Below are 24,649 nucleotides of genomic sequence, written 5' to 3'. Positions count from 1 at the left end.
CAGCTGGGAAGATGATCATCCCAATAAACAGGCCAGTTACCGTATGCTCCTTGTTTCACAGTAATACCACAGACTGAACAAAGAGGGCTAAGCAGGATTTCCTGCTACATTTCCTGCTTAGCATTCCAGTAATGAAAAAATCTTCCCTGATCTAATATAGAAATATATAATATGTAGATTTACCCGACTCATAAACAAAGGCAGCACACTTACATGTAAGCTTTGTAGTCAGTGCCAATTTTCTGGACTCTGATGTCGTACTTGGCATCAACGAATGGCTCTGTGGTGCAGTAGGTTTGAGTGATTGCCACCACACTTGCAATGTCTTGGAAGTCGCTCACATTGTCCACCTTGACCTAAACAGGAATGATAGGCAGGGAGTCGTTTAGCTAAGAAATTTACAGACTTTTCCTCAAAAGTCACAAAAAATAACGGCTGTATGATGTTTTGGAAATGTTATATTTAATTTAATTTAAACAACAACCATCGATCCATCTATTATCTGAACCCACACAGGGGGTTGGAGCCTATCCCAGCTATCTATGGGTGGGCAGGTCACCAGTACATTGCAGGGTAACATACAGACAAACAGCGTAAAAACCACTGGACACAGCAATGCTAGTGATGTCGCTTTGTGTTTCTTGTCTGCCATGCATGAACTGAGCTAGCATTTTGTTTTGGCTGAAGTTTCTCTGAAAATCAACACTGAGTGTTGGCACATTACAAGCTGCACTAAAGGTATAAAATGGTTTACAGCTCTTGGCTGCTCACTGGGCATGACACCTTGTGTGATTGGATGAAAGTAGATTGGATTGTATGTGGAGGTTACCTGCAAAAGCAAGAGGGCTTAGAATATATCCCTTACATTTATATTTGCTCAACGTATGATTTCTTTTAGGAAAATTAGATACCACATATATAATTATCATTACATCAGGTATGTGCTAGTGAGACTGAGTCTGTGTATGGTTCTTTAGTATACTATCTTGTTTTCTGTAGTTACAGGTGTCTGACATTTAAGAGCAAGGTGACTAAAAACTATGGATTATAGCATTTGACCCCTGAGTAGGACCAGTTTCGTACCGACATTATAATTGATTAACATTATCCCATAACCATGACTGAATGTCACAAGGACCTGAAGTTGTTTAGATGCAGTAACAGCCTAGTGTAGGAAACAGATTGTTGTTGTGTGAAATAAACCCAGTACTGTAACAAAACTGACTCCACACTGAAAAACTTTAGAAAAATGATCAGATTGACCAGTTATGGTGGGAGTTGGATCGATGAGGAGCGGTGGAAACACTTGACTCTGATTTCACTCAGAAAATATTAATGCAGTTGTCAATCAATAACAGCACAATGAGATGAGCAAAGGAGGACAGAGAGAGAATACAAAAAAAGTATGTGCTGCAGTCATGATGGAGAGAAAGAGATGAGGAAAGTCAGCTAGGATAACAGGGCATGAAGAGAATGAGGATTTAAGCAGCACACTGAATGTCAGAGGAAGCACTATAAAGTATAAATGATGTGGTTCCAGATGTGGTGGTGCTGGGCTCTAACCACACGGCTATCTCCGGGAGCACAAAGGGATTTTAAAGTACTTTCCAATGACAATTTGTCAAAATGATGAAAAGGCCAACGGGCGGGCTCAGCTAACCTCCCAGATGGTTCGTTACACTGAACCAGCTGAGGAGACGCCCTTGAAAACTTTCAGGAAAAGGTCAGGCTTAACTGTCGTAGTCATTCTGACTACAACCAATCAGACTGCTTGTCATCATCATAAAATGACAGCAAACATCCTCACAGTTCCCGATGGTGTGAAAGTCTAATTATTAAATTACATGTTCCTGGCAGTTAGCATCATTGCTATTTAACTTTACCTTTCCCATTCCAGAGTGGGCGTGTCCAATTTTCACTACTACTGGGAAACCTGGTGTTGTAATCTGCGAATAAAGAAGGATAATTAGATGAATAATGATGAGCAAAACAGAATGACAGATGCTGTTCTTCATTACAACACACTGGAAAAACCCTGCGGGGAATAAAGAGCACCTATTGTCATCCATTTGTGTAGATGTAATACACTGCAGCAATACAAATATTACATTACAAGTTATTTTAAACAAAGTACAGCTGAGGTGTGAAGTCATTAGATTTGCACATTTATGAAAAAAATGATGGACAACTTTAGGCGGCACCCTGGGGACGGAAAAATGAAGGCTGCAGTTTCTTAAGTGGCCACACAGGAATAAACATATTTACAGGCTGGCACAAAACTGTAACTGTCTAATAGATAACTTCCCTGCTTGTAGTGACAGGTGGGCCCTCCACGGTTGCTAAATGTCTAAACGTCACCCATTTGCATCAGATCCACTTTCTTGGCTATATTTCAATCAGTTGATCCTTTTAAGCTTCACAATTTCTCTTCAGGAGACACCACAGACGCTACGTCCACCTTGGATTGTCAACACATTGTGTCGCAATTGTGCAAAACATAATCAGTTGAACTGAAAAACAATGTTTCTGTGACTAAGAGACACCGTGACTAAGTAAATAAGACCAATAACACAGCTTATGGGAGGAGACACAGGACATCAAAAGAGGCCAGAAGAAGAGGCAAAGGATGGCAGTTTTTTTTCTGCATTTGAGGAGGCTGTCCCTAAATTGTTGAGCACATAAGAGGCTCCCTGTGTGCGACCCTCTCAGCATTCAAGACCAGAGTGTGAGGGGATCCAACTATTGTAAGTTTCTCTGTGTGTTGTCTACAGAGAGGGAGAGAGGGAAAAAGAGAGAGCAGCAGCAGCAGCAGCAGTAGTTCTCTTCAACTCAAGTCTTTTGCTAGAGCTTGTATTTAGAGGTGTACTTTAAACTTATGAAAACATTTCTATCCACAGTTGCCTTTCAGCTCAGCAGAGCTCGTCCTACCACTCTGTCTCTTCTGTCCTATCTGTCACCCTACCCCCTCGCTGACTGCCGGCCTGACTTGCTTCCCTGGGAACTTAACAAGAATAGAAGAGGCTGCCGAGCGTTCATCAAGTGGCGGAGCGGTCAGAGGTAGCGAGAGTCATCATGGCTGTGTCCCAGGAGCGGAGCGTGTGTCTGGGGCTCTGGGTGCTCCTTTTGCTCAGTGCTGGGATGGAGGATGTTGTGGAGGGATGCAGCTGCTATCCAGCACACCCACAGCAGCTCTTTTGCAGTGCAGAGATTGGTAAGTACAAGACTGTCATCATGATATAAATGTTAAACAAGCTGCTTTTGAGTTCTTCAGAATGCCCTTACGTTGTATTTAAATGACTGTTAATTTGACTTATTGATCAACTTGATCAAAGAACAAAGACACAAGCCTGTGTAAATTAAACTGATTATGGTAGTTTACACAGTCATTTGGACTTTTTCTGAGAGTGGCTTTATCAAAACACATTTATAGAATTAATTAGCTTTTTTTTTTTTTTTTAGTAAACAATATTTCAGATGAATAGGGGCACACATTTTATTGGCTTCTATGCGTTTGTTCTAGCCAAATATTGTTGTCGTCTTTTCCTCTCACATAAAAACAAACCCTAAAAAAACAGCACTGTGTGGCCCCGGCCTACTTTTCTTTCTATCTGTCTGTGTGTCTGCCTGTCTCTCGGTGTGTGTGTGTGTGTGTCTGCCTGTCCACCCCCCCTCATCATCCAGTCCTTTCTTGCTTAAGCACAGGCCAAAACCAACACTCTGCTCTGACTCTGAGCACTTGGCTGCAGAGTGTGGAAAGCTGGAGTATGTGCTCCTGTCAAAGGTTACACTCCAGCAGAGGAGAGAGAGAGAAAGAGGAGAGAAGAAGTCAGTGTTTTTTTCTGATTGGTTCATATCTGTCTTTGGGTTTAGGGGTCAGCTCCTTTAAAATGTTTTTCAAAAGACAGTATGCGATGGATGCTGAAACCTGTTTTCAAGACCAAAAGCCAAATTAGATCTGGGTTATGGGAACTCAGTGAGAGTATCTGGGCCAATGTTTTTAGGACAGGGCTTTACATATGAAGTGTGTCATCCATGACTGAGATGGCGTAGGTGTGATTATTCCTCATCATATCAGGCTTTTAGATTACTATCAACACATTCTCAAACATAATTGACAAATTAGGTTGCCTGCCAGTGGATGCAGTGGATATAAAGGTGTGTGTACCTCAGTAGATTTATCCACACAGGGTTGTATCCCTTGTTGGACTATTTTTGTGCTTCACTTCTGAGGTGTCACTTTGTGAGACCCCTAAACTTACCATGTAATTTAGTGGCATTAAGTGGCATGCAAAAAGCTTAAACTTGACATGCAAACATTGCCCAAAATGACATGCTACGCATTTTCCGTGGCATACAGCTCTATTCAAGTAAGGGATAAGTTTTGTGGTTTAAAAATTATTCCAGCATGTATGTGTTTTTCATGTGACATATTTGCATGACAAGACAGGTCGGCTCTGTTATCACTCAAATTTACGGATTATGCTACATAATAGACATCAAATAAGCACAAAGCCTTTTGAAATATCACTCTTTATGCATGATTAGTGTGTGCTGTCTTGTTGTTTTTCTTTGGTGGGTGCGCGAGTAGCACCATAGGCCTCTTGAAGCTATCAGTGATTAGAACTTGGTGTGAAGAAATGTGAAAATGCAGCAAAAAGTTCATATACTGTTGACAGCTCCGTAATGATTGATTACGCTGTGGGATAAGCAAACTAGCTAGCTAGTTAGCGAGTAATTTTAACTCTGCTGCCAGATTGTTTTGCTAGAATGTAGCAGCATACTTACTAGGATAGTTTTAACAGTTGGTAAGAATTTTAAGCAGTAATTGTCAGTGTAAACAATCCTGCAAGGCTTGCTTGGCTAAACAATATTTTCAGAGGGCGGAGCTGACCTCAGCATCCTTTGTCATTGCCGCCAGATTTTTTCAGTTTTAAATGTATAAGTCTACCTCTGAATGAATAAGAGCCAGTGTTCCTCTTTCAGGTAGAACACAATTTCCTGATCCCATGAATAACAAATCAGGAAAATCCCTCAATTACAATAATAATGTCCGGGTTGCTTAGGCTGGTGGTGGCCTTCAGTTGACCTGACAGTGCTGTCAGAGTCGATGAGCTCTTTTGGATAAAGCTGTACATCTGAGTAATATCCCATCTGGACAAACCTTTGACGATTCCCTGGCCATGTTTGTGTATTTGACATTGTGTGTCTGTGTGTGAGTGTGTGTGTGTTTGTTGGACGGCAGCCAAGCCATGCCAACACAGCCTACTCCATCTCTCTCACTTTCTTTCCCTCTCTCTCCCCACTTCATTTCCATGTCTATAGGCTTGGTCTAATGGTCTGCATACTAACAATATCAGTGTGAAAGCCCACTGACAGTCCAGCTTTGTGAGCATGACAAGGGTGCCGATTCATCTGGGAGGGGGGAAGTTAGTTACTACATCAGTTCTCATGGTACAAGTTTGCAATATTTCTCTTTGGTTATGTAGCCGCGAGGCAGACGTACAGCCACTCTCACTCCGCAGGTGTGCCTGTCCTTATTCCTGTTCATAACACAGCTGCAAGCAGCTGAAATGAGAGCGTCCTGGCCTGCGCAGTTCAAAGATGTCTGGATGGGAAGTAAACATTTGAAAATATCTGGGCCAGGACAGTCTTTTTAGGAAGAGACAACAGACATTTTGGAGTTCTGCTATTGCATGCTACCTCTATAAAAATGTAATTACAAAAATGATCATGTCTAAAGGTGATCCTACCCTGATTTATTCAGATTAATCTGGTGATGGCAGACAGCTGCTTCTGTCCTTGCACTGATACACAGCCAAACCAGATTACCAACTGTTTGATCATTACACAGAGCACTGTTATGCCTTGGTGCATTTCTTACCATTAATAGGCAACATAGGCCCATTATTCAGCTAAGAAGGGAAGATTTAAGTGGGACGGCTTATTTGCCAAAGAACTTAATCTACTTTGAGATATATTCCTTCTTGCCAAAGGAAGCACAGATCAAAGAGCTGAACCGAACAAAGACGGCGATAATATGGCGATGATCAGTCATCACCTGGTAAAGTACAGTGTTTCTAAGTAGTGAGCATAAGTTCAAGTTGGTGGTTCAAACACAGTTTGTTGAGAGAACTGATGTCTCAAGGTTCAAACCCAGACATCGGCCCATAAAAACAATGCCTGCAGCATATTTTTGATTGATTTGTTCAGTAAATGTCAGTGTGCATACCTACTACAGGTATAAACCTATAAAAGAAGTTTACAGAGAAATCATTATGTAGTAAACACATGGCCATTGTATTTCCACCTATAATTAAAACATCTATACTAAAACAGCATTAAAAATAATCAATGATAGGCAGAAACATTTACATTTGTATCAAATGTAAAAGCGTTTGTGCCATATATCAAGGATACATGAATCTTTAAGCAGCATTTCATTGATATGAGAGGCAAAGTCCCCCTAACCCTAAGGTGGACCACCTGGGACATTTGTCATCTGAGATAACATGTAAAGTGAGAAACAAATAGTATGTCTGAGCTGACTAGTGCCATGAATTTACATACCTGAGTTTTGTGAATGTAAAATATCAGTTACTCAAAAAAGCCACAAGGTTTTGAACTACCTAGTCAAAAGTTGCACAACTATCAGCATCATAAACGAAACCTTGCAGAAAGCTTGCTGTCGTACTTGCTATCCTTTACAGCCAAGCTTCCTGAACCAATAATTCGGTTCAGGAATGTGAGCAGTTTCACACAAAACAAAGTGCCTTTAAACACAATAACAACCAAAATAAACGTACATGTCTCTCACTATAGACTACAGGACATCATTTTTACTGCTTTTTGTTAGTGAAATAATCCAAATGTAGTGTCTAAAATTCAATCTATAAAGTACTGGAAAGGTGTAAAATAAAGAAAAAGTACATCTTTACTGAAGACTGATGCAGATTTATACTCATCAATATGCACCCACATATGAATTAAACTCTGCTCGTGCTTTAATTCTTTGCAGGCTTTTTTGAGGTCACAGCTGCATGTGTGTGTGTAGTTTGTGTGTCCTTACAGGCCATGTGCCATTTATAGTTTCTCAAGGTATAGGCTGGGAGGCTGTTTTTGGTTCCTTTAGTGTTTGAATAATAATGTCAGTGGCTTTGTATTAAAACACTGCATGTAAGTTTTGTGTTTATCAGACTGTGTTATCACACTGTGTCTGAGCCCCAGGCTGTGATTTAGTGTACGAGGTCAAATTCATAGTAAACAGGAAATAGAACTGTGCTCCCTGACATTTTCTACCGAGTGATTGTCCCTGGACCAGCTGCTTTGCTGTTGGCAGTGTAATGCTTTGATTAAACTGTAACAGGACACACAAGTTCCCATATGTTTGTCTGCCCGGTGTATCTGTCTGTTCAACAAACAAAAAAAGTTCCTGTTTCTCCTGAGCCGATTTCACAGAACACGCCAAGCTCCTCCTCCTTTTACCAGCACACAAAACCGTGGCGTAGTTATGTGATGAGTGAAAAGGGAAAAACAAGGGGGTGGTTTGCTTAGCTGTGTGTGAGGGTGAGGATCACTCCCTCTCCCTAATACTGTTGCTGTTCTCTTTCTTTCATGGTTTTACCAACTCGGTCCACTTCTGTCTCACTGCTTCTTCCAATTCATTTTTCTTTTAACAAAACAAACAACAGAAAATCCAAATCATTTCCAAGAAGAAAACATGGACAAACAGGGGCAGATTTATTATTGAATCGTGTTCTTTACTTTAAAAAAAATGTAGGTCCTTACTTTCAAAGACAAAAGAGAGATAATTTTTTGGTGTCTGTTGATTTGCTGGCTAAATTTGGTCAGCTGTTGCTAGCAACTCAAAGTGGATAAAAAGACTTTTTATTCTTGAGAAATGCTGCACACAGCAATGTAAATCATATTCGACTAAAAGGCTGAAGCAAAAATGTGTATTTTTTTTAATGGTATTTTTAATCTTTATATATTAACAGTTTTATGTTACGGTGTGTATATAATCTGTGTTTGGGGGCTAACCTGAAGTTGCTGGAATGTGGACTTTCCACTGTAAACATGTAAGTTGTAAATATTTAGTAGGCACAGGACCTGAAATCCAACAATCCCAGCCCCCCCCCCCCCCCCAAAAAAAAAAATACTATAAAATAACCAAATGTGGACTTATAGCTAGTTAGCCAGACTTGCTAATATTTGCAGCTTATGTTAAAAGAAAAGTAAACAAACATCATTTTGTTATTAGCCTCCCTTTTCAGCTGTAAAGTTGACAGCCTGGTTTTGAGTAATCTTCTGCATGGGCATGGTGCTTACAGTGTTTTTCAGTAAAAAGAAGCTGGCGTTTGTGGAGATTTATGAGAACAAATTCAGTTTTGTTTAATTGGTTCTGCCACTGCAGTGCTATTAAACACCTGACAGTGAAATAAATTTGTCAGCTAACACCATGATGAACCTATAATACTAAAAAAACTCTTATATCGAAGTTTAATTTGGCACAGTATGATGTTTGCTGTATGATCAAAATTGAATTTTAATAAGTATTCTGAGAGGCTGTAAAATTAAAATATGTTCTGTGTGTGTGTATGTGCTGGAGTTAATACTGTACACTGTGTGTGTTTGTGTGTGTGGTTGCTAAATGGGAGTGAGCAAGCAGAGAGCTACTTGTTATTCCATGTGGGTTTTGATTTTCCTCCCAGAGGAGAAGAGGGACACATCCTGTATCACTACAGAGACGGACGACCACACTGTCAGTGCAGGGAGACAGAAGACAACTGATGGGAGAGGAGAGAAGGGGGGGGGTGTCTGTCTATTTAGCATCTATTTATCGGTATCTATGTTTAGAAGAAAAAAAGATCATTCTGAATGTTTGCATTGTCCCTGGATTGTAATTTACTTTGATGCATTTATTTGCCAAATAATTTCTTAATCTAATCCTACTGTTCCTTCACCCCCCCCCCTCCCCTCCCCTGAAAGTGATAAGGGCAAAGATCTCTGGAGAGAAGATTGTGTCACCTAGCAACAGCTCCTCACCATACATGAAGATGATCCAATACGAAATCAAAATGATAAAGGTGAGAGCTCTGGACAGCTGCTGCAAACATACACCATCTTTACAGTGTACGCTGCTGTGTGGTTTTAGCATCACAAACACATCTAATATGCACAATTACATTTCCAGAGACACACATTTCCCTCTTCCTCCTCCTTTCTCTCTCTCTCGAGTGTCAAATCTTTAAAAAAAAGGTAGAAACACATGTTCCAAATGTAGCCACTGCACCACAGAGTGTAAATAATAAATGCTGTGGTGGATACAAACCAGCTTTGCTTTTATAGGAGTGTCTGCTGAATATATTAAAATAAAAATGCTGTATTTTGGTAACATCGTTATATTGTTCCTCCTTGCACTGCTGCTATAGTAAAGTTTTATTCAGTCTAAGAAGCTGAAACTTTTCTACTCTTCTTCCTCCTGCATGTCAAGATGTTCAAAGGTTTTGACAAGGCCAAGGATATCCAGTACGTGTACACTCCAGTCTTCTCCTCGCTGTGCGGAGTCAAGCTGGATTCCAACAACAAAGCAGGGTATCTGCTCTCAGGTACAGTTTTTATGTTGTTCTTTCATCGTGGGAATATGCAGCCTCTTTCTTAGACTCACAAACATCTGGTTTTTGTCTTCAGTGGAAAGGGTATAATGTGTGAGTCAGATTAGTCGTGGGCGTTTATAATCACGACACCAGTGGACACATTGATTTGTCTTTGTCGTACTATTCAAGCAGGGTTCCAACATGGTTCATTAAGTGCTCAAAGAGTGGTGAAGCAAAAGGTTTCGACAGCCTTAATGTAACTGTTGTACTCGTTACTGTTTACCTGGGTGTAGCATTATAAAGCTTTATGCTACACCCTCTTATTGATCATCTACCACCTCACACAGAAACAATTATTATTATTGTTTTGGTGAGGTAGTACAGTGTACACAGCTGTTTGACTCAGGAGTTCCCTTAATTGCCCTAAATGCTACCACTACTGTTATTTTTCTGTTCATGTTTTAAATTTCAACAACTAACAGGCACTGCACACAGCACATGTTTAATTACTCAAACAGAATGCAGCTAATGTCTGCTATTCCTGCTTTTGTTTATTTGTTTAAATGCTGATGTGACACCAACAGGAAGCATGTGGAGTGATGGAAGGATTTCTATTGGCCAGTGTGACTTGGTAGAGTCTTGGGACAACTTGTCACTATCACAAAAGAAGAATCTCAACTACAGATACCAGATGGGGTGTGAATGCAGAGTGAGTAAGGACTGTTCATTCTGCATTGCTATGTATTTATCTCTTCTCACACTCATCTGCCTGGGATAGTCTACTAAATAAACAAAGCAGCAGCTGTTACAGCACAGGGTCTCTCCCCTCATCTGTTACTAAAAATCTGTTCTCTATGTTCTAACTTTAAGTGTGTGATTTTTTTTAAAACTCTTTTGAAGAATGAAGTGTAACAGCAAATTCTATTTATATTATTTATTCTTCCAGAATTTCTCCACTCTTCATCCACTACTTAACTCTTATTCATAACACTAATGAGACCTACTTCCAGGAACAGATAAAGAGATGAGTGAATGACTTTATTCTTCTCTTATCAGATCAACACCTGCTACACAGTGCCGTGTGCGTCTACGGGAGAAAACGAGTGCTTGTGGACGGACTGGCTGCTGGATAACAGCCTGAACGGGGAGCAGGCTCGGCAGTACGCCTGCATCCGCCGCTCTGATACAAGCTGTAGCTGGTACCGGGGTGGGCCTCCACCTGAGAAAGACTTCTTGGACATGACTGACCCTTGACCTGTAATGTTCACATTTATTTCACAGCATCTGATTCTTGAAATGTCTCAAGAAAAAAACATTAAAAACAAAATAAGAACACTGCTTTGGCTTATGTAGTTCAGATTTGACGTGCATCACTGAAAAATTGGCCAACTTTTGATTCAAGGGAGCGTAACCTGATGCTGAGCTTCTGTTAGCAGAGTTCAGGTGGTTGCTACTGCAAAAAATTGAAAAGCTGCAGGGGCTTCCAGCAACCCTCTGACTCATATTATCGCATTCTCAAATTCCACTTCACTTGCTGTTTTCCTCAGAGTAAGAATAGCAGCAGACTCTCCACTGAGAATCTCTCACCACTGAGTGAATTTTTTTGTCTGATGATAAATGCTTAACTGTAATAATGAACACCTCGAAACTGCTCAAACGAATAAAGGTGAAAGGAGAAGTTGTGCTATAACAGTACATCTACAGGAGATAAATATAGCACAAAGGTGCAAACCTTGAACTGCAAAGTGTACTTTACATGCAGAAGTCTTCATCAATTTTCAATAAATAAAGCAGCAGCTCTGCACACACAAACTACTGTTAATGTATTACTGGTACAATGTTTGTTATCACACAATTGTCCAGTGCAGATAAAAATACACTGTATATACAGCACTGTCTGAAGGTTTTAGGCTCTAATACTGAAGTGATGTTTGCCCCTGCAGTAAATGACTTCTCTTGGATTTTCTTTGGTGTTTCTCCTGTGTGGGATTACAGTTTCCATCTGCTTATTTTGTTTGTTTACTTCTTACTCTTTATCTTCATTTTCTCCTGCTCTTTGGTTAAGTTTAGGTATACACTTCAGACATGGACAAACTGTCTATGATGGTCGCTGTGGTTGTTGCCACCTTGGCAGGGCCTTAGAGTCTATCTTTTAATCAGGATATGAGAAAAGTGTGGGTAGGCAGCTGCATGAACAGGCAGCCCACAATCTGAGATTAATAGATTAAATTCTACAGCAACATTACTAGCTATAAGAGAGCCCTACATGCCATCATGATGCCACTGATAACAGCTATCACTGATGGTATTCTAAACCTTTTCACTCTGCTGTATAGACAGACAAATTCAGACATCATTGATTATGTTTTGACTAAATTGGCATTATATTATATACCATCATTTTTGTACATCTAAGTCATCACAGTTGAATATCCATGAGACTGTAAATATTGTATTTCAGTGGAAATTAACATTTTAAAGGCTAACCAGATTTTCTTGCCTAGCATAGAGATTCTAATCTAATCCAGCGCTTTAACAACAGCACTGCCACCTGTAGAAGCCAAGACACCTCTCCTTAGAGGATAAGATGTAACAGGACAAGGTTCAATTCACCTGTTTTTCTTCTCAGTGGAAAAGAAAAACAATCAAAGAAATATCGGATATTCATTTAAAAAATATTATCAATGATTAATTTGATAATCATAATTGGACCTGAATTTACCCTTGTCTTGTTACTGGTTCACTTCACTGAAGTCATACAGATTCAAATATATTATCATTTGCCTTTGTCACGACTGTATAAAAGTCACATTCAACAATAAAAAAAACAAAAAAAAACAAACTTAAAATACTTTCATGGCTGATATTTTATTAATGCACAACAACTGTATGACTTCAGTGAAGTGTTAAACAATTTGTTTTATACTGAAAAGTTTGTTGGGGTTTGTATTTATGTCTCTGTTTCTGACTAAATAGAGTTTTCTATTTCCATGTACCAAAAAAGAAAGATTGTATATAAAATGTCTCAGTGGGAAAAAAATGAATTGCTGTGTGGTTTTTTAAAATTTTCTTCAGCAACAAAACGCTAAGCCAGAAAAAAACATTAATAAAAGGTAACATTAATATATATAAAAAAAATCGATTAATAGGGATTTTTCTGAACTATTGTCCAAAAACAGAAGGTAATTGAAGCCTTTCAGTACTTTTTGAGAATGTTTTGCTGCCTGACATGGAGACAAGCAGTTACATGCTAACAATTTCACATCATTAAAAATCATCAGCAGTTGTTGTTTAAGAGTTGTGCGAGTGTGAGTGTGTGTTCCAGACAAATCTACAACAACGTGTTACAGAAGTTGAAGAAGCTCACCATGTCTTTGTAGTTCGGGTAGAAAGTCTGATCAATGAGTGGGAACTTATCTGAACCCAGCCTCTTCTGATTATTGATCAGCTGGGAAAACTGGAGGACAAAACAAAAAATAAAGAAGAGTAAAGATTAGTCGACTGCACACTAAGGTAGATGCATATATGTGACCATTATTCAATAATGTGTTTTACTGAATAGGTTTCAGTCACTTACAGCCCATGGTTTGTCACAGAGGTTGTAGATGGAGTCCAGAGAGTTGACTGAAGGGATACCTGCATACTGCAGACCGATGATCAAGTTCCTAAAGTCCTCGTTTTGGGCCATGCTAAAGGCGTGCTGCCGCACCAAGACGAAGTCAGGCCTGAATGACCTGGAATGATCAGATAAAGACAGTGAAAGGAAAAAGATTCTTACATTTTTTTTTTTACTCGCTGGTGTCAGAGCAAAAGTCATGTGAATGAGTCAGACTCTGGTTAACTATGATAAAAGGAAAACAGTGGTCACGGCAGGTCATGGATGATGATGTATCTGTGAGGAGTCTCACAGGTCAGCACGGCCACAAACATAAAAGATATAAAGAATGACAATGTGAAAAATAAAAATTAGATGGTGACATTTGTCCTATAAGAACTGATTACTGTTTAATAAGCTCTCTATTTTTGGCCACAGTCACAGTCTTTGCTTGGATGCCACATTAAGTATAGCAAATGAAGCCTGAAGAGGGTAACTGCTGTTGCATTTATTTTCACATTATGCATAATTAAAGTGACACAACTTCTTAAACAGTGGTGTTACTGGAAACTCGACACCTGCAGAACCTCTGTGTAAAAGAGGAGTTTGATCCAAGTTAGATGAAATGTGTTGCTGTTTTGTGTGTGAGTGTGTGTTTCAAACATGATCAAGTAGAAGGAGAAACCTGGGGATCTGGGAGCGCTTTAATAAAATTGAGCCATGAATCTGGAACAAAATGATTGATGACCTTTCATGTTTTAATACATTAGTACATGATACAATAAACAGAGATAACCGGGGGAGGCTGTGGTGACAATTAACTTCACACAAAACCTATAAACAGACACGTCTCATATTGTTGCATATAAAAACGTCTCATAGGTAGGATGTTAAAATTAATGTGAAGTGTCGGATTGGTTATTTTCACGTCACAGTTGCTGTTGACTACTACAGATCCAGCATATCATCTTTTACACAGATGGGATCTGTATGGTGACACAGCTACTAGACTTAATGTGTAAATGTAGGGGTGTGAGGGGTCTGTGGTGAAAAATGTTTCCAGCTATATGTAGCCTTATCTCCTAAATAATGTACAATGGTCGTCATGGAAGCGTATTTATGATATAATAGACAAACTGCATATTAATGTCAATACTGACACCTATTTGTTTTTTTGAAGATGTTTTGCCACTTTCCCAGAGTGGCAAAACACTCCTTGAGTTCAGCTGCTTTCGATTTAAACTAAAAAAAACTAAAACGTATGCATTGTTCCCTGGAGGAAGAACTGTGTGTGCAGGGAGCAGTGTGAGCCTCCCTCACATATTGTCCTACTGTGTAACCTCATTACTGGCAGGCGAGCCAGAGGTGCTGGTGACATGTGTCACAGAGGTGACTGTCTGCAGCAGTCCTCGGGCTAACAGCAGAGGTAACAATGACGAGGAGGACTGCAGTGCAGAGGAGAAGGGCTGAGACAAAATGAGGAATAAATCATACAAAGGGAATGCAAAATGACAGACAGTGATGTGGTGGATTACTACTTTGTGTGGTTTTCTTTTTTTATGTGATACTTGAATATGTCTCCATACCAAAAACCACAGCATTGAACCTCAGAGAAGCAATTTGTGGCCAGCGGGTTAAGGTCTAAAACATTATTCAGTGCAGTTCAGCTCAGTGGACGGTTGACGGTGATAGGACATGACTTCTGTTATTTTTCCCTTTGTCTCTGTATGTACGTATGACAGCGGGGGGAATGTGAGGAAAAGCACAGAGAGAGAGAGAGAGGGAAGGAGAGGGTGGTGTGAGAGAAGAGACAGAGAGGAAAAGAGGTGAAGAGCAGAGCAAGAGAAAGCAGAGAGAGAGTGAAACTGTGGCGCAGCGTGACCACCACTAGCTATTCATGCACCGAGAATACTAATCAGACACTCCAAGAAACTATAAAAGACTCTGGTAGAGAGGACGCTGCAATTACTGTGACTGTAATCTCTTCATTACTGGCAGGAGGTCAACGGTGACTCTCAGTAATACCCTGATTCAATGTTGCCAGTAACACCACAGCCAGACATTTGAATTATTCCCTGTTCTCAACTTTACTTAAAAAAAATCTAAAATGAACTCAAACACACAAAGAAACTTTAAACAAAAGTGGAACTTTGGTTAGTTTGTTTATTTCTTTTCCCATCAATTCTCAATGAATTAAGATTTTAACGGGAACTTCAAATATGGCTGTCACTTCAGTGACAGTTGCTGAGCATATGGAGGCTCTCAATGATTTGTGGGTACTAGCATGCCAAAAAATGATCCAATCCAACACATATCAATGCACCACGAGTCTGCTGTACATTACTGTCATATTACTGGGATATTGGCATATATTATAGGCTGTATCACATGTATAATCCTGGTCCCGGTAAAAAGACTACTTCATCTACAGGTGAAAACATAAAAAAGTATGAGGAAAGATAAGGGCTTGTGTTATTCCTGATGAACCCTTAAGACTCTCCCTGCTTTGGTGACAAGCAGAAAGTAATGGATACTGTTCAGTCCAAATCTGCATTCCATTTGACCTGGATGTCCATGTGTGTGACTTGGCCATATGGACTCTAACCATGCATGCACACACCAAAGAGATTAGCAAATGTTCCTAGAGTACTGCTGAGCCAGAATCAGCAAGAGTCCAAGTGCAGAACTCAAAATGTGCTGCTAATAACTGTGCGCTAATTTCACCTCAGCACAAATTCCCATTACATATTTACTAATATTATATTTCTAGTAATTACTAGAAAACTAAGATGAAACAAAAAGACTTTGAGTTGTACATCTTGTAGTGACAAGCTCAAAGTCTTCTTCCGGGATGCGGGTTACTTAGCAACATGCAGTTTCAGAGCAGTTTGCAAATCACTGCAGTGACTTGAAATCAATGGATACAGTGTAATTACAAAGACAAATGTAGAACGTTAAAAATGTCCAGGCCTAAAAAGCATGCAGTGAACTCACTGACAGCCAGAATGATGTTTATATTGCTAACCCAAAAACTGTCTACTTGGGGTGTTCCTGTTTGGGTGAGGATACGACTTCGGAGAAGCTTAAATGACACAATGTTGTGAAAGAATACAGCTTTTGTGGACATGACTCCATCAGGACAGATGACTGTGAATCATTACGCCTCTTCTGCCACTTCATCTCCAGTAATTGTGACAGTATACTTGGTGACTGTCTGTGAGCATGTGCCGACCAGCCTCTCATAAAGTATAATTACAGTGCAGAGAGGCTGATGGTCGGACTGATGCTGCCGTCTTCATTTCCTGTTGGTTTTGTTAGTAGGAGTTACAGTCTTGCCTAATCACTGCCAGTTGTCAGCCAGGACACTGATGTGTGTGTCACTGTGGTCTTACAGTGGTAAGTGTGTACGGCTGTGTGGTTTACAGTAGGCAGATGTACTGTCTGTGGGTAACGGTCCACTGATCAGGGCTCTAAGTAAACAAGTCTATAAAGGCATTCTGAGGGATTTCTGAACACATCATCGGGGCATCGCTGACACAGATATGGTAAAGCAGCACTTTGAAAGAGTTTAAAAATACAGACTTGCTGTAAGGCTGTTTGAGGTGAAGGTCCAGACAGACACTTCAGGTTTGGTTTGTGTTTTTTTAGTCACAGCAGTTTAAATGGCCTTGAAAACTGATGTGTGTGTATTTTTGTGAGCACAAAATTTTAGCAAAATAAGGCAGAACATTTTAGGTAGGTTCTGGCATAGATGAATCTGTGTGTGTGTGTGTGTGTGTGTGTGTGTGTGCTGACCTAACCACTTTGGTCCCGCCTCTGATGACCTGCATGTCCACATCACACGTTCCATTTGAATGTGAGACAAGGTTGAGTTCTGAGAACTCGGCCTATGAGGAAGGAGAGACAAAAACAGGACACTTTCAGACACATGATGTGGATACAGATGATACAGGTTACATAATCACTCAGGAATTGAGAGAAGAAGCAGAATATCAAAGATTGTGTGTAATATGTGACAGTTAATGCATATTTACAGCTACTTTCATAGCAGCACATCATTCTTATTTTATTGGTGGATTTAATGAGTCGTACTGGGATCACAGCAAACATGGAATCACTGGGTAAAAAGAGATGAGACACTTCATCACTACACCCTGTTTAGTTAGAATTATTATTGTCTTCCTTTACTGTACTTTCTCGCATGACCATTTACAATTCTTATTCTAGTGACATAATGCACGTTGCTGCTCTTTGGTGTGGTTTTAAAACACAGTGAGGAGTTCTCTGTGAGTCATAGCTGCCGACTTTTGTCTCCTCGTGTGTCTATTTTGGTTTGGTGGTGAAGCTTGAGGTTGTAATTTTACTGTCAACATCGATTAGGTGTGAAACTGCTGTGAAACCCCAGAGAACAGTCATCTCAAATTCAGTACCCAAGCACTACGAAACAGTCCATTGGTCAAACCAATATGAAACCAAAGCGTCGTATACTGAAAACGTAATGTAGAAATTGGACCACACCATAATATTGCAAAGGTTTCAGTAGTATTTTACTGTGGCTTTTAAAATGTGGCCACACATTTTGACATGGCTTCTTATTGACAGCCACAAACATTAAAAATGTAAATGTTCATGTACCGGTAGGTATTTTTTAGCTAAAATCTCAAACACTACGCATCTCATCAACATTCTGACACTAAAATATTATTTTTCAGACACTTATATAATGCAGCTCAGCCTGTGATCATTTTTATCAGGTAACACATTCAATATATTTGTTTAGCCAGATAGCATGCTAACATTTGCTCATAAATAGAACAGCTTATGCAGATGGCGATGCTAACTAAAACAGAGAAAAAAAAACTCAGGAGATCACAGAAGTGGTGAAAACTGGCGTCAGAAGGACACTGAACATCTGTAGAAATTTCAGCATGAATAATAAAAAACTCATTCACTTTCATGTCTGATCTTTCAACCTTTTATAAATGATTCTGCTGCATCATAGAGCCATGACATCAGTGTAATACCTGCTCCACTTTGATGTCATAGTCCCCAAGGACCTTCTTTCCTCGAAACACTTTGGCCCTGGAAAAAAAGAAAAGAAAAGAAGATTATTTTATTACTTGTACACCAAACCTCTCAGTTGTCTATGCTGCCCTCTACTGGACGACATCCCTCCTGCAGATTAAATCCGAGGCTTAAAATGGATGCCTGCTTGTGCACCTTTAAAAGCCAAACTTTTCTCTGCTGTAGGGAAATGGTTATTCTAATGAGCCCTTTAGAAATTCTACAGAAGATCTGTGTTGCCATTTAAACCGCAATTACTGTCGTCAGAGTGGGCGGTGTCTTTAAATTTGGATTATGCTGCACACATTAAGTGCTGTCTTTCAGTTTGAATGATGGATGCGCCCAATAAGAGTGCAGTTTGATGCTAGCTTCCTAATATCTTGGCTGCCACTTGCTCTAGACTGATGTAGAAATAGATTGCAAGTAAACACACAGAGGCAGACAGATGGAGGGAATGAGACATGCAGAGAGGCGCACACAAGGCTGTAAGCCAACACACAAACAGACAAAATGCTTAGGACGTTTCATCATACACTGCATTGTGAACGCACACAGCCAAAACGAGTCCTGAGAGAAACAGACGTTACAAGAGCTAACCTTCAAGATGTCTTATCTTTACCTCTCTCCTATAGCACGTGGTGCAAAATGATGCATCTCTTCTTGGGGATTTCTCCAAATAACACTGTTAATTTATCTTTATATGTTATAATTTATCTCTACCAAACAGCTTAACAACCCTAATCTCACACAAACTCAGGTTGCATGTACATTTGTGTATTTTTTTTCTGTGCCGTCAATTAAAAATGTATGCAGTATTGCTTCCATATAACCTCACAGAACCTTGTGTAGTGCAGCACAGAGGCATCTGGCTAATTACTCTGGTTCATTAGGATCAGACCATCTGTGAGAGAAAGACTCGGAGGAGATGATGCCTTAACTTCCAACAATCGATAACCACACCAGCAAAATGGGTGACCTCACATTTACAGCAGTATGTCTTTATCAAGCTCTGCTAGAGGGTAATATTTGTCTTGTGCGTGTGTGTGTGTTCGGCACAATCAGTTGTTTAGCACACTGCAGTTTTGCTATGATAGCAGTGAAACCTTTATTATGTCATTACAAATGAACAACGCCTGAGAAAGATAAACTTTATGACTGAAAAATAATATCTCTCCCATGGCTTTATTGCAACAAGTCACATTACTGTAAAAAGATTTACTGTAAAATCAACTGCCTACTGCTGAATGGCTATTAAAGAGCAACACAGGCTATCCATTCATTGCACCTGATGTGCACAAAGCCAAACAATACACAAAGAAAAGGGATGTCAGGTCAACACAGTAATGGACAGTTATCTTGCTCTACCTAAAAGCAGCTGGTGTAGTTACAGCATAATGTAACAGCTGCACAACGAAACACACCATGTACAAAGATAAATCCCAACAGTAGCTGTAAGTGAATGAATGTTGAGAGCCGTTTACGGTCACCGAAGGCTCAAAACTCACTGTTGACATCTTGTCGCCTTTTTAATTAGTGAATGTGAACATGTTAGCACACCTACTGCCTATTAACACCTCCAGCAGAAACTGAGCATCCATCTACTGTGTCAGTATGTCTGTGGCATCACTTCTCTCAACTCTATTTGGTCCCTCAGACCCCTGAGTTTGGTCACCAATCACCAACTACCACTGCCTGTTGTTTGGTTAGTAGTAGTGTTGGGACCATTTTTGTCCCCCATTTAATTTACAACAAAGTAGAGATTTGTACTGACTCTTACGTTCATCAGCAATGCACAGTGTTTTTTTAGCCAGACCAGATGTGTCCTGTTACATGGGGAGAATGTCCTTCCACATGAACGCCACAATAGGCCTACAAAAACATGTGGCCTTGTTTAGCCAGATTGCCAAAATGGAGTCAATAGTAGCTATAACTTTTTTGCACCCAAAGCCTGAGGTTGGTGTCCACTGTTTATTAAGGTTCTCCATGCCCCATAGTTACTTGCGTTTTGTTGCACCTGTACGCCCACACACACACACACACACCATGTACACCACTACAATAAGGTCCAGTTAAAGCACTACTAATATTTAAGCTGATAAATATTTAAACTAGATCATTTAATCTCCTTTAGGCTAGTGACACTTTAGCAAGTAGCACGAAGACAACAAAGTTCTGCTGACTCTTACATTCTGATACCCTCAGGTCAAACTATACCGCCACACATAACTCCAAAAGTTTCCATCAAACACTATGTTTTCTTCACTGTAATGAGCGTTACAGCCCTTATGGGCAGCTAACAACAAATCATCTCTGACAGGTTATCGCTACAGCTTCCTATACTCAATTTGTAGCACCCACTAGAGCCTTAAAAATAAACATTGTAGAATGCAGTTCAGAAGAGTTTAATAAAGGGAGTGTTCCTCGGAGACAGACGCCCACATGCTGCTTTGCTGTAGTACAGTACACAAACTTTATAATGTTATTCAAGCCATTAGAAATAAAAGAGTTACACAGCGACAGAGGTCAGCATGGTAATGAAATGTCTCCACTGTAATTCTCTAGAAAATTACACACCTGCCAAAGACTCTAAATGGAAGGCATAGATTAATTTGGGGTTGAAATTAAATTTTGTTCATATGACCAGACATCCATTAACATAACCACTACTTTACAATCTATGTAAAAAATATAATAAAAAATATAATAAAAAACAGTCTGAAAGTATATTAGCATTAGACCAAATTACACCTGTATTTTGAAACTAAATGAAAACATTCAAGTTGGGATAGTAATGGCGACTTCTTCATTTATTTTGTTCAGGCAATTTAGATTTAGAGAGCTATTATTCAAAAGAAGGTGAACAAAATGTACCAAGCCTAATAAAGTGTAATACCAAGCCTAATAAAGTGTACACTCTTTAATTCAAGCCCTGGATGCAATTCTGACTCTTTGTTTTTTTTTTTTATATTATAATAACACCCTACTCAATAGCACGAGCACACTATCTCTGACTCTGTGCTGGGCTAAATGCAACAGCTGAGTTCTGAGCTGAGCTCTATTGACTCCATTTTTTATTTCAGGGTCATTTGATGGGTTTCCACTTTCATTATTGATGTGCAGAGTCCAGGAGTCTGACACAGCCTCTAGAAATTAAGCCCTTCAATTCAATGCATGGTAATGACAGAGAGATAGAGATGGAAATGGAGTGAGTGGGGAAAAAAGACAAGAAAGAGAGATGAGAAGAAAATACACTGAGATGCAGCAGTGCATATCTGCAATATGGACGTATCTACCCAGTTTTGCATAATTATCCAGATTGCTGTAGTTTTTCCATTGGATCCTGCATCAATAAAAATCATTCTTAAGCCATGATTTATGTTCACTTGGTTGCATAATTCTGTGTGTTTCCTGAATCATGGTAAGAAACGTACACACACTTCTGACTGCTATAAGGTAATCACAGCCACAAATATGCCAAGAAATATCCTCCTCGAGCTATGCTTTACATGCCGTGAAGTCTTGGATCACATAATGAGCTACAGTTTACCAGAAGACACCATAATCAGGCTGTAATGGCTGCATCTGCTGTCCATGAAAACATGATACATATCATAATATGACAGGAGCTGCTCCTTTGTGATGTTCTCTCTCTCTCTCTCTCTCTCTCTCTCTCTCTCTCACACACACACACATACACTTTCTTGCTGTTCCTCCCCTTTCCTCTCTCCTATCATGGCTACGGTTTGCCCTGTGCTTTTTTCTCCCCTCTGTGGTTATCACAACCAATTCAATGCAAAGAGTCTTTAATGGCATGTGTGCATATAAATGAGACGAACAAGATAAGTAATTGTAATTTATTAAGTTAAGTGAGACAAGAGCATTAATCCAAGGCACCACTGTGTTGCTATGGTGTGTTAAAATATAGAGAATGCTAGCTAGCAACCTCACATTGGCATTACTAGACAATTCATAGAAAAAAATCTTGACTGTCAGTACGCCACATATTACACACAATACTTCAGCTTATAAGACGACCACCACTATTTTCTGCCACAGCACACAAAAAGCACCAACACTGCAAGACAGTACACGCCCTGGCCTTGTCATCACTTGTGGAGGTGCAAGTGTGTAAAACAAGACTGCGACTGTTGGGGTGGAAGGGCATCCCTGTTTGCTTGAGTGCTGGGTGGAGATAGCTGCTGCTGCTAAAAGACAATATACTAGGTGCATAGTAATGAAAGTACATCGGAAGAGAGAACAGTGACGCTGTGAACTCTTCTGGCAGCAGACCAGGACTTCATTTTCAGTCTCTATGGAAACTTTTGGACTACATGGGACTCTCATGATACTGGATGTGACAGTATGGAAAGCTGTTGCTGTACTGCTTTAATGGACTGAAGCATACCTACACATGGGACTTTAGGCCACACCGCAACTACAGATGTTTACTACTGATAACAGATGGCAAGCACATGACGAAATGAATCACTGAATGCTTGAGTGAAAGAGAAGAGGCTGAAAACAAAGCATTAAAACACACTCTGGATCCATGTTCAATGGTAAGGGTAGCTGCAAAGGACAGCTGGGTGCTTTGATTTTATGAGTCCATCAACTTAGCAGTTATGTTATATTAATATGTGGTGAATAAAGATCGCCAAAACACTATTAAAAGGGATATCCTTATACAGGTAAAAAGTAACAACATTTCATGAGAAATGCAGTAGTGAAGTAGTAAAAAATCAGACCTAAAAACAATACTAATACTTGTTTTGATGTCTTATTATAACAGACTTGAGATGAAAAGAACTACAGTCCAGACCACAATTTTGGCTCATTTCTTAGGCCAATTAAAGTTGGAATTGAAAACCATATACCAAGCACCAAGTCTTCAGTTTTAATTAAAATTTCAGCCAATTATGTCAGCAATTGTGAGATATAGCCCTTTAACACACAGTGCCCATTGGGCAGGATGAATGCAGGAGGATAAAAACACTAAGCTTAAAACTAAACCAAGTCTGAGTGCCGGCCTTGGTCTGAGAGAGAATTACTTCATATATATACTAATGTTGACAAATCAAGGAGGAGACTTAAAAAATCTGAAAAACAAAAAATATGATACTTAAGACTCTACACATAAGGTATACATGTGACATTTATTTTCCAGTTTCCCCCCAGTTATCATGCCTCATAACCAAGCTAGTGTTGGTTATATGTTGTGTCTTCATGTGTTTGCAGTGACACATACACTAAGGCTCTGTGTTCGTGGTCCGTGCAGTTTTATCACATTTCTGAGAGAAATAACAACCAACGGGTGACTGTGTGTGTGTGCGTGTGTGTAGGTCTCCCACTGACAGGACATCTGCCTTAATTAAAAAGACTTGTCTGGGGAACATCTTGAAACTAACTGCAGAGTCGATCGTTTTCTTGAGGTTTCACTGATTCCCACCTGCAGATAATGAGTGATATCTTACCGGACCGTGTGTGTTGAATGTGTAGTTATTGTGCTTTTTGTCCTTGAAAACTATAGGCAAGAGAGACGGTAATCATTTTTATCTTGTCACTGTAATTTGAAAGCTTTGTTCACTTCTTGTCGAGGGTTTCTTTCCCTCTCTCTTGTACCTCTTGTTTCTCGCCCACACACTGGTTCCTGGTCTCCTGTGGCATCTTTATCATTTAACTTTTGATTTTTTTGGGCAGATAATAATCATACTGGTAGACATACTTTGCATGATTTTACTTTACATATCCCAACAAGTGGATATGTTAGGTACTATTTTCAGCGATGGATTGACACACATTTCACACACACATTAATTTCTACCTAGAAATGAATGCTTAAATCAGACATAGGCTTCATCTGAATATTTTTAGCAGCTGACAGTCACCAGAATTAAATATGCAGATTCAAGATGCACAGGTTTTTCCTCAGAAACAATCACTAATATCATCTGATCTGAAAACAGTTCCAGCATAACATGTCAAGTGCCTTCAGAATCTGTGATTGATTTGTAATTATAAGGGGGAGATTGAGAACTTCATCACAGCATTCAGAACAGATGAGGGTTTGTGAGATTGATCGGTGCAGTCTGACATTAATAATATGTAAATAAATACAAGAATCCATACACTGACACACTGAGCCCTTTAGTGGAATCGGTAACAAGGAAGCATTGACAATTTTATAAGGGCAAAATGTAGATATTTGAAATTGATAATATAGAAATGCTGAACGAAGTCCAGCATCAAATGGTCAAGCATGTGGTATGTGCTTTGCTACAGTATCAATATTTTGCTGTCCTCTATGCTGTCAAATGTGTGACCTGTGCAGACAGTTAGCTCTTATTATTTCCTTTCAGACGTGCATTGGTATTTGATTTTCAGTGCACTAATTAGCAGG

General features: G+C 39.6%; 2 protein-coding genes across 4 annotated transcripts in view; one reads left to right on the top strand and one right to left on the bottom strand.

The window, feature by feature from the left end:
* The window catches only part of syn2b (synapsin IIb), a 65,796-nt gene that overhangs the window by 9,112 nt on the left and 32,035 nt on the right, over window positions 1–24,649 (bottom strand). For all 3 annotated transcript variants that reach the window (XM_028405602.1, XM_028405600.1, XM_028405601.1), the window contains 6 exons: window positions 18,213–18,270; window positions 16,984–17,075; window positions 13,171–13,327; window positions 12,961–13,050; window positions 1,884–1,946; window positions 214–356 (listed from right to left, as the gene is read on the bottom strand). In XM_028405602.1, the coding sequence (XP_028261403.1) occupies window positions 214–356; window positions 1,884–1,946; window positions 12,961–13,050; window positions 13,171–13,327; window positions 16,984–17,075; window positions 18,213–18,270 (603 nt within the window). The remainder of the gene's footprint in view (window positions 1–213; window positions 357–1,883; window positions 1,947–12,960; window positions 13,051–13,170; window positions 13,328–16,983; window positions 17,076–18,212; window positions 18,271–24,649) is intronic.
* LOC114435699 (metalloproteinase inhibitor 4-like) lies at window positions 2,613–12,620 on the top strand. The gene is made up of 6 exons (XM_028405604.1): window positions 2,613–2,744; window positions 2,898–3,211; window positions 8,986–9,083; window positions 9,491–9,605; window positions 10,178–10,302; window positions 10,650–12,620. Exons 2-6 carry the CDS (start codon window positions 3,073–3,075, stop codon window positions 10,845–10,847), a joined length of 675 nt encoding a protein of 224 aa, XP_028261405.1. The 5' UTR covers window positions 2,613–2,744; window positions 2,898–3,072; the 3' UTR covers window positions 10,848–12,620.

This window comes from Parambassis ranga, chromosome 5 (assembly GCF_900634625.1).
Source record: "Parambassis ranga chromosome 5, fParRan2.1, whole genome shotgun sequence".
Taxonomy (NCBI): Eukaryota; Metazoa; Chordata; class Actinopteri; family Ambassidae; genus Parambassis; species Parambassis ranga.
The sequence above is the reverse complement of the archived record's forward strand: the minus strand, read 5'-3'. Positions and strand labels throughout refer to the sequence as shown.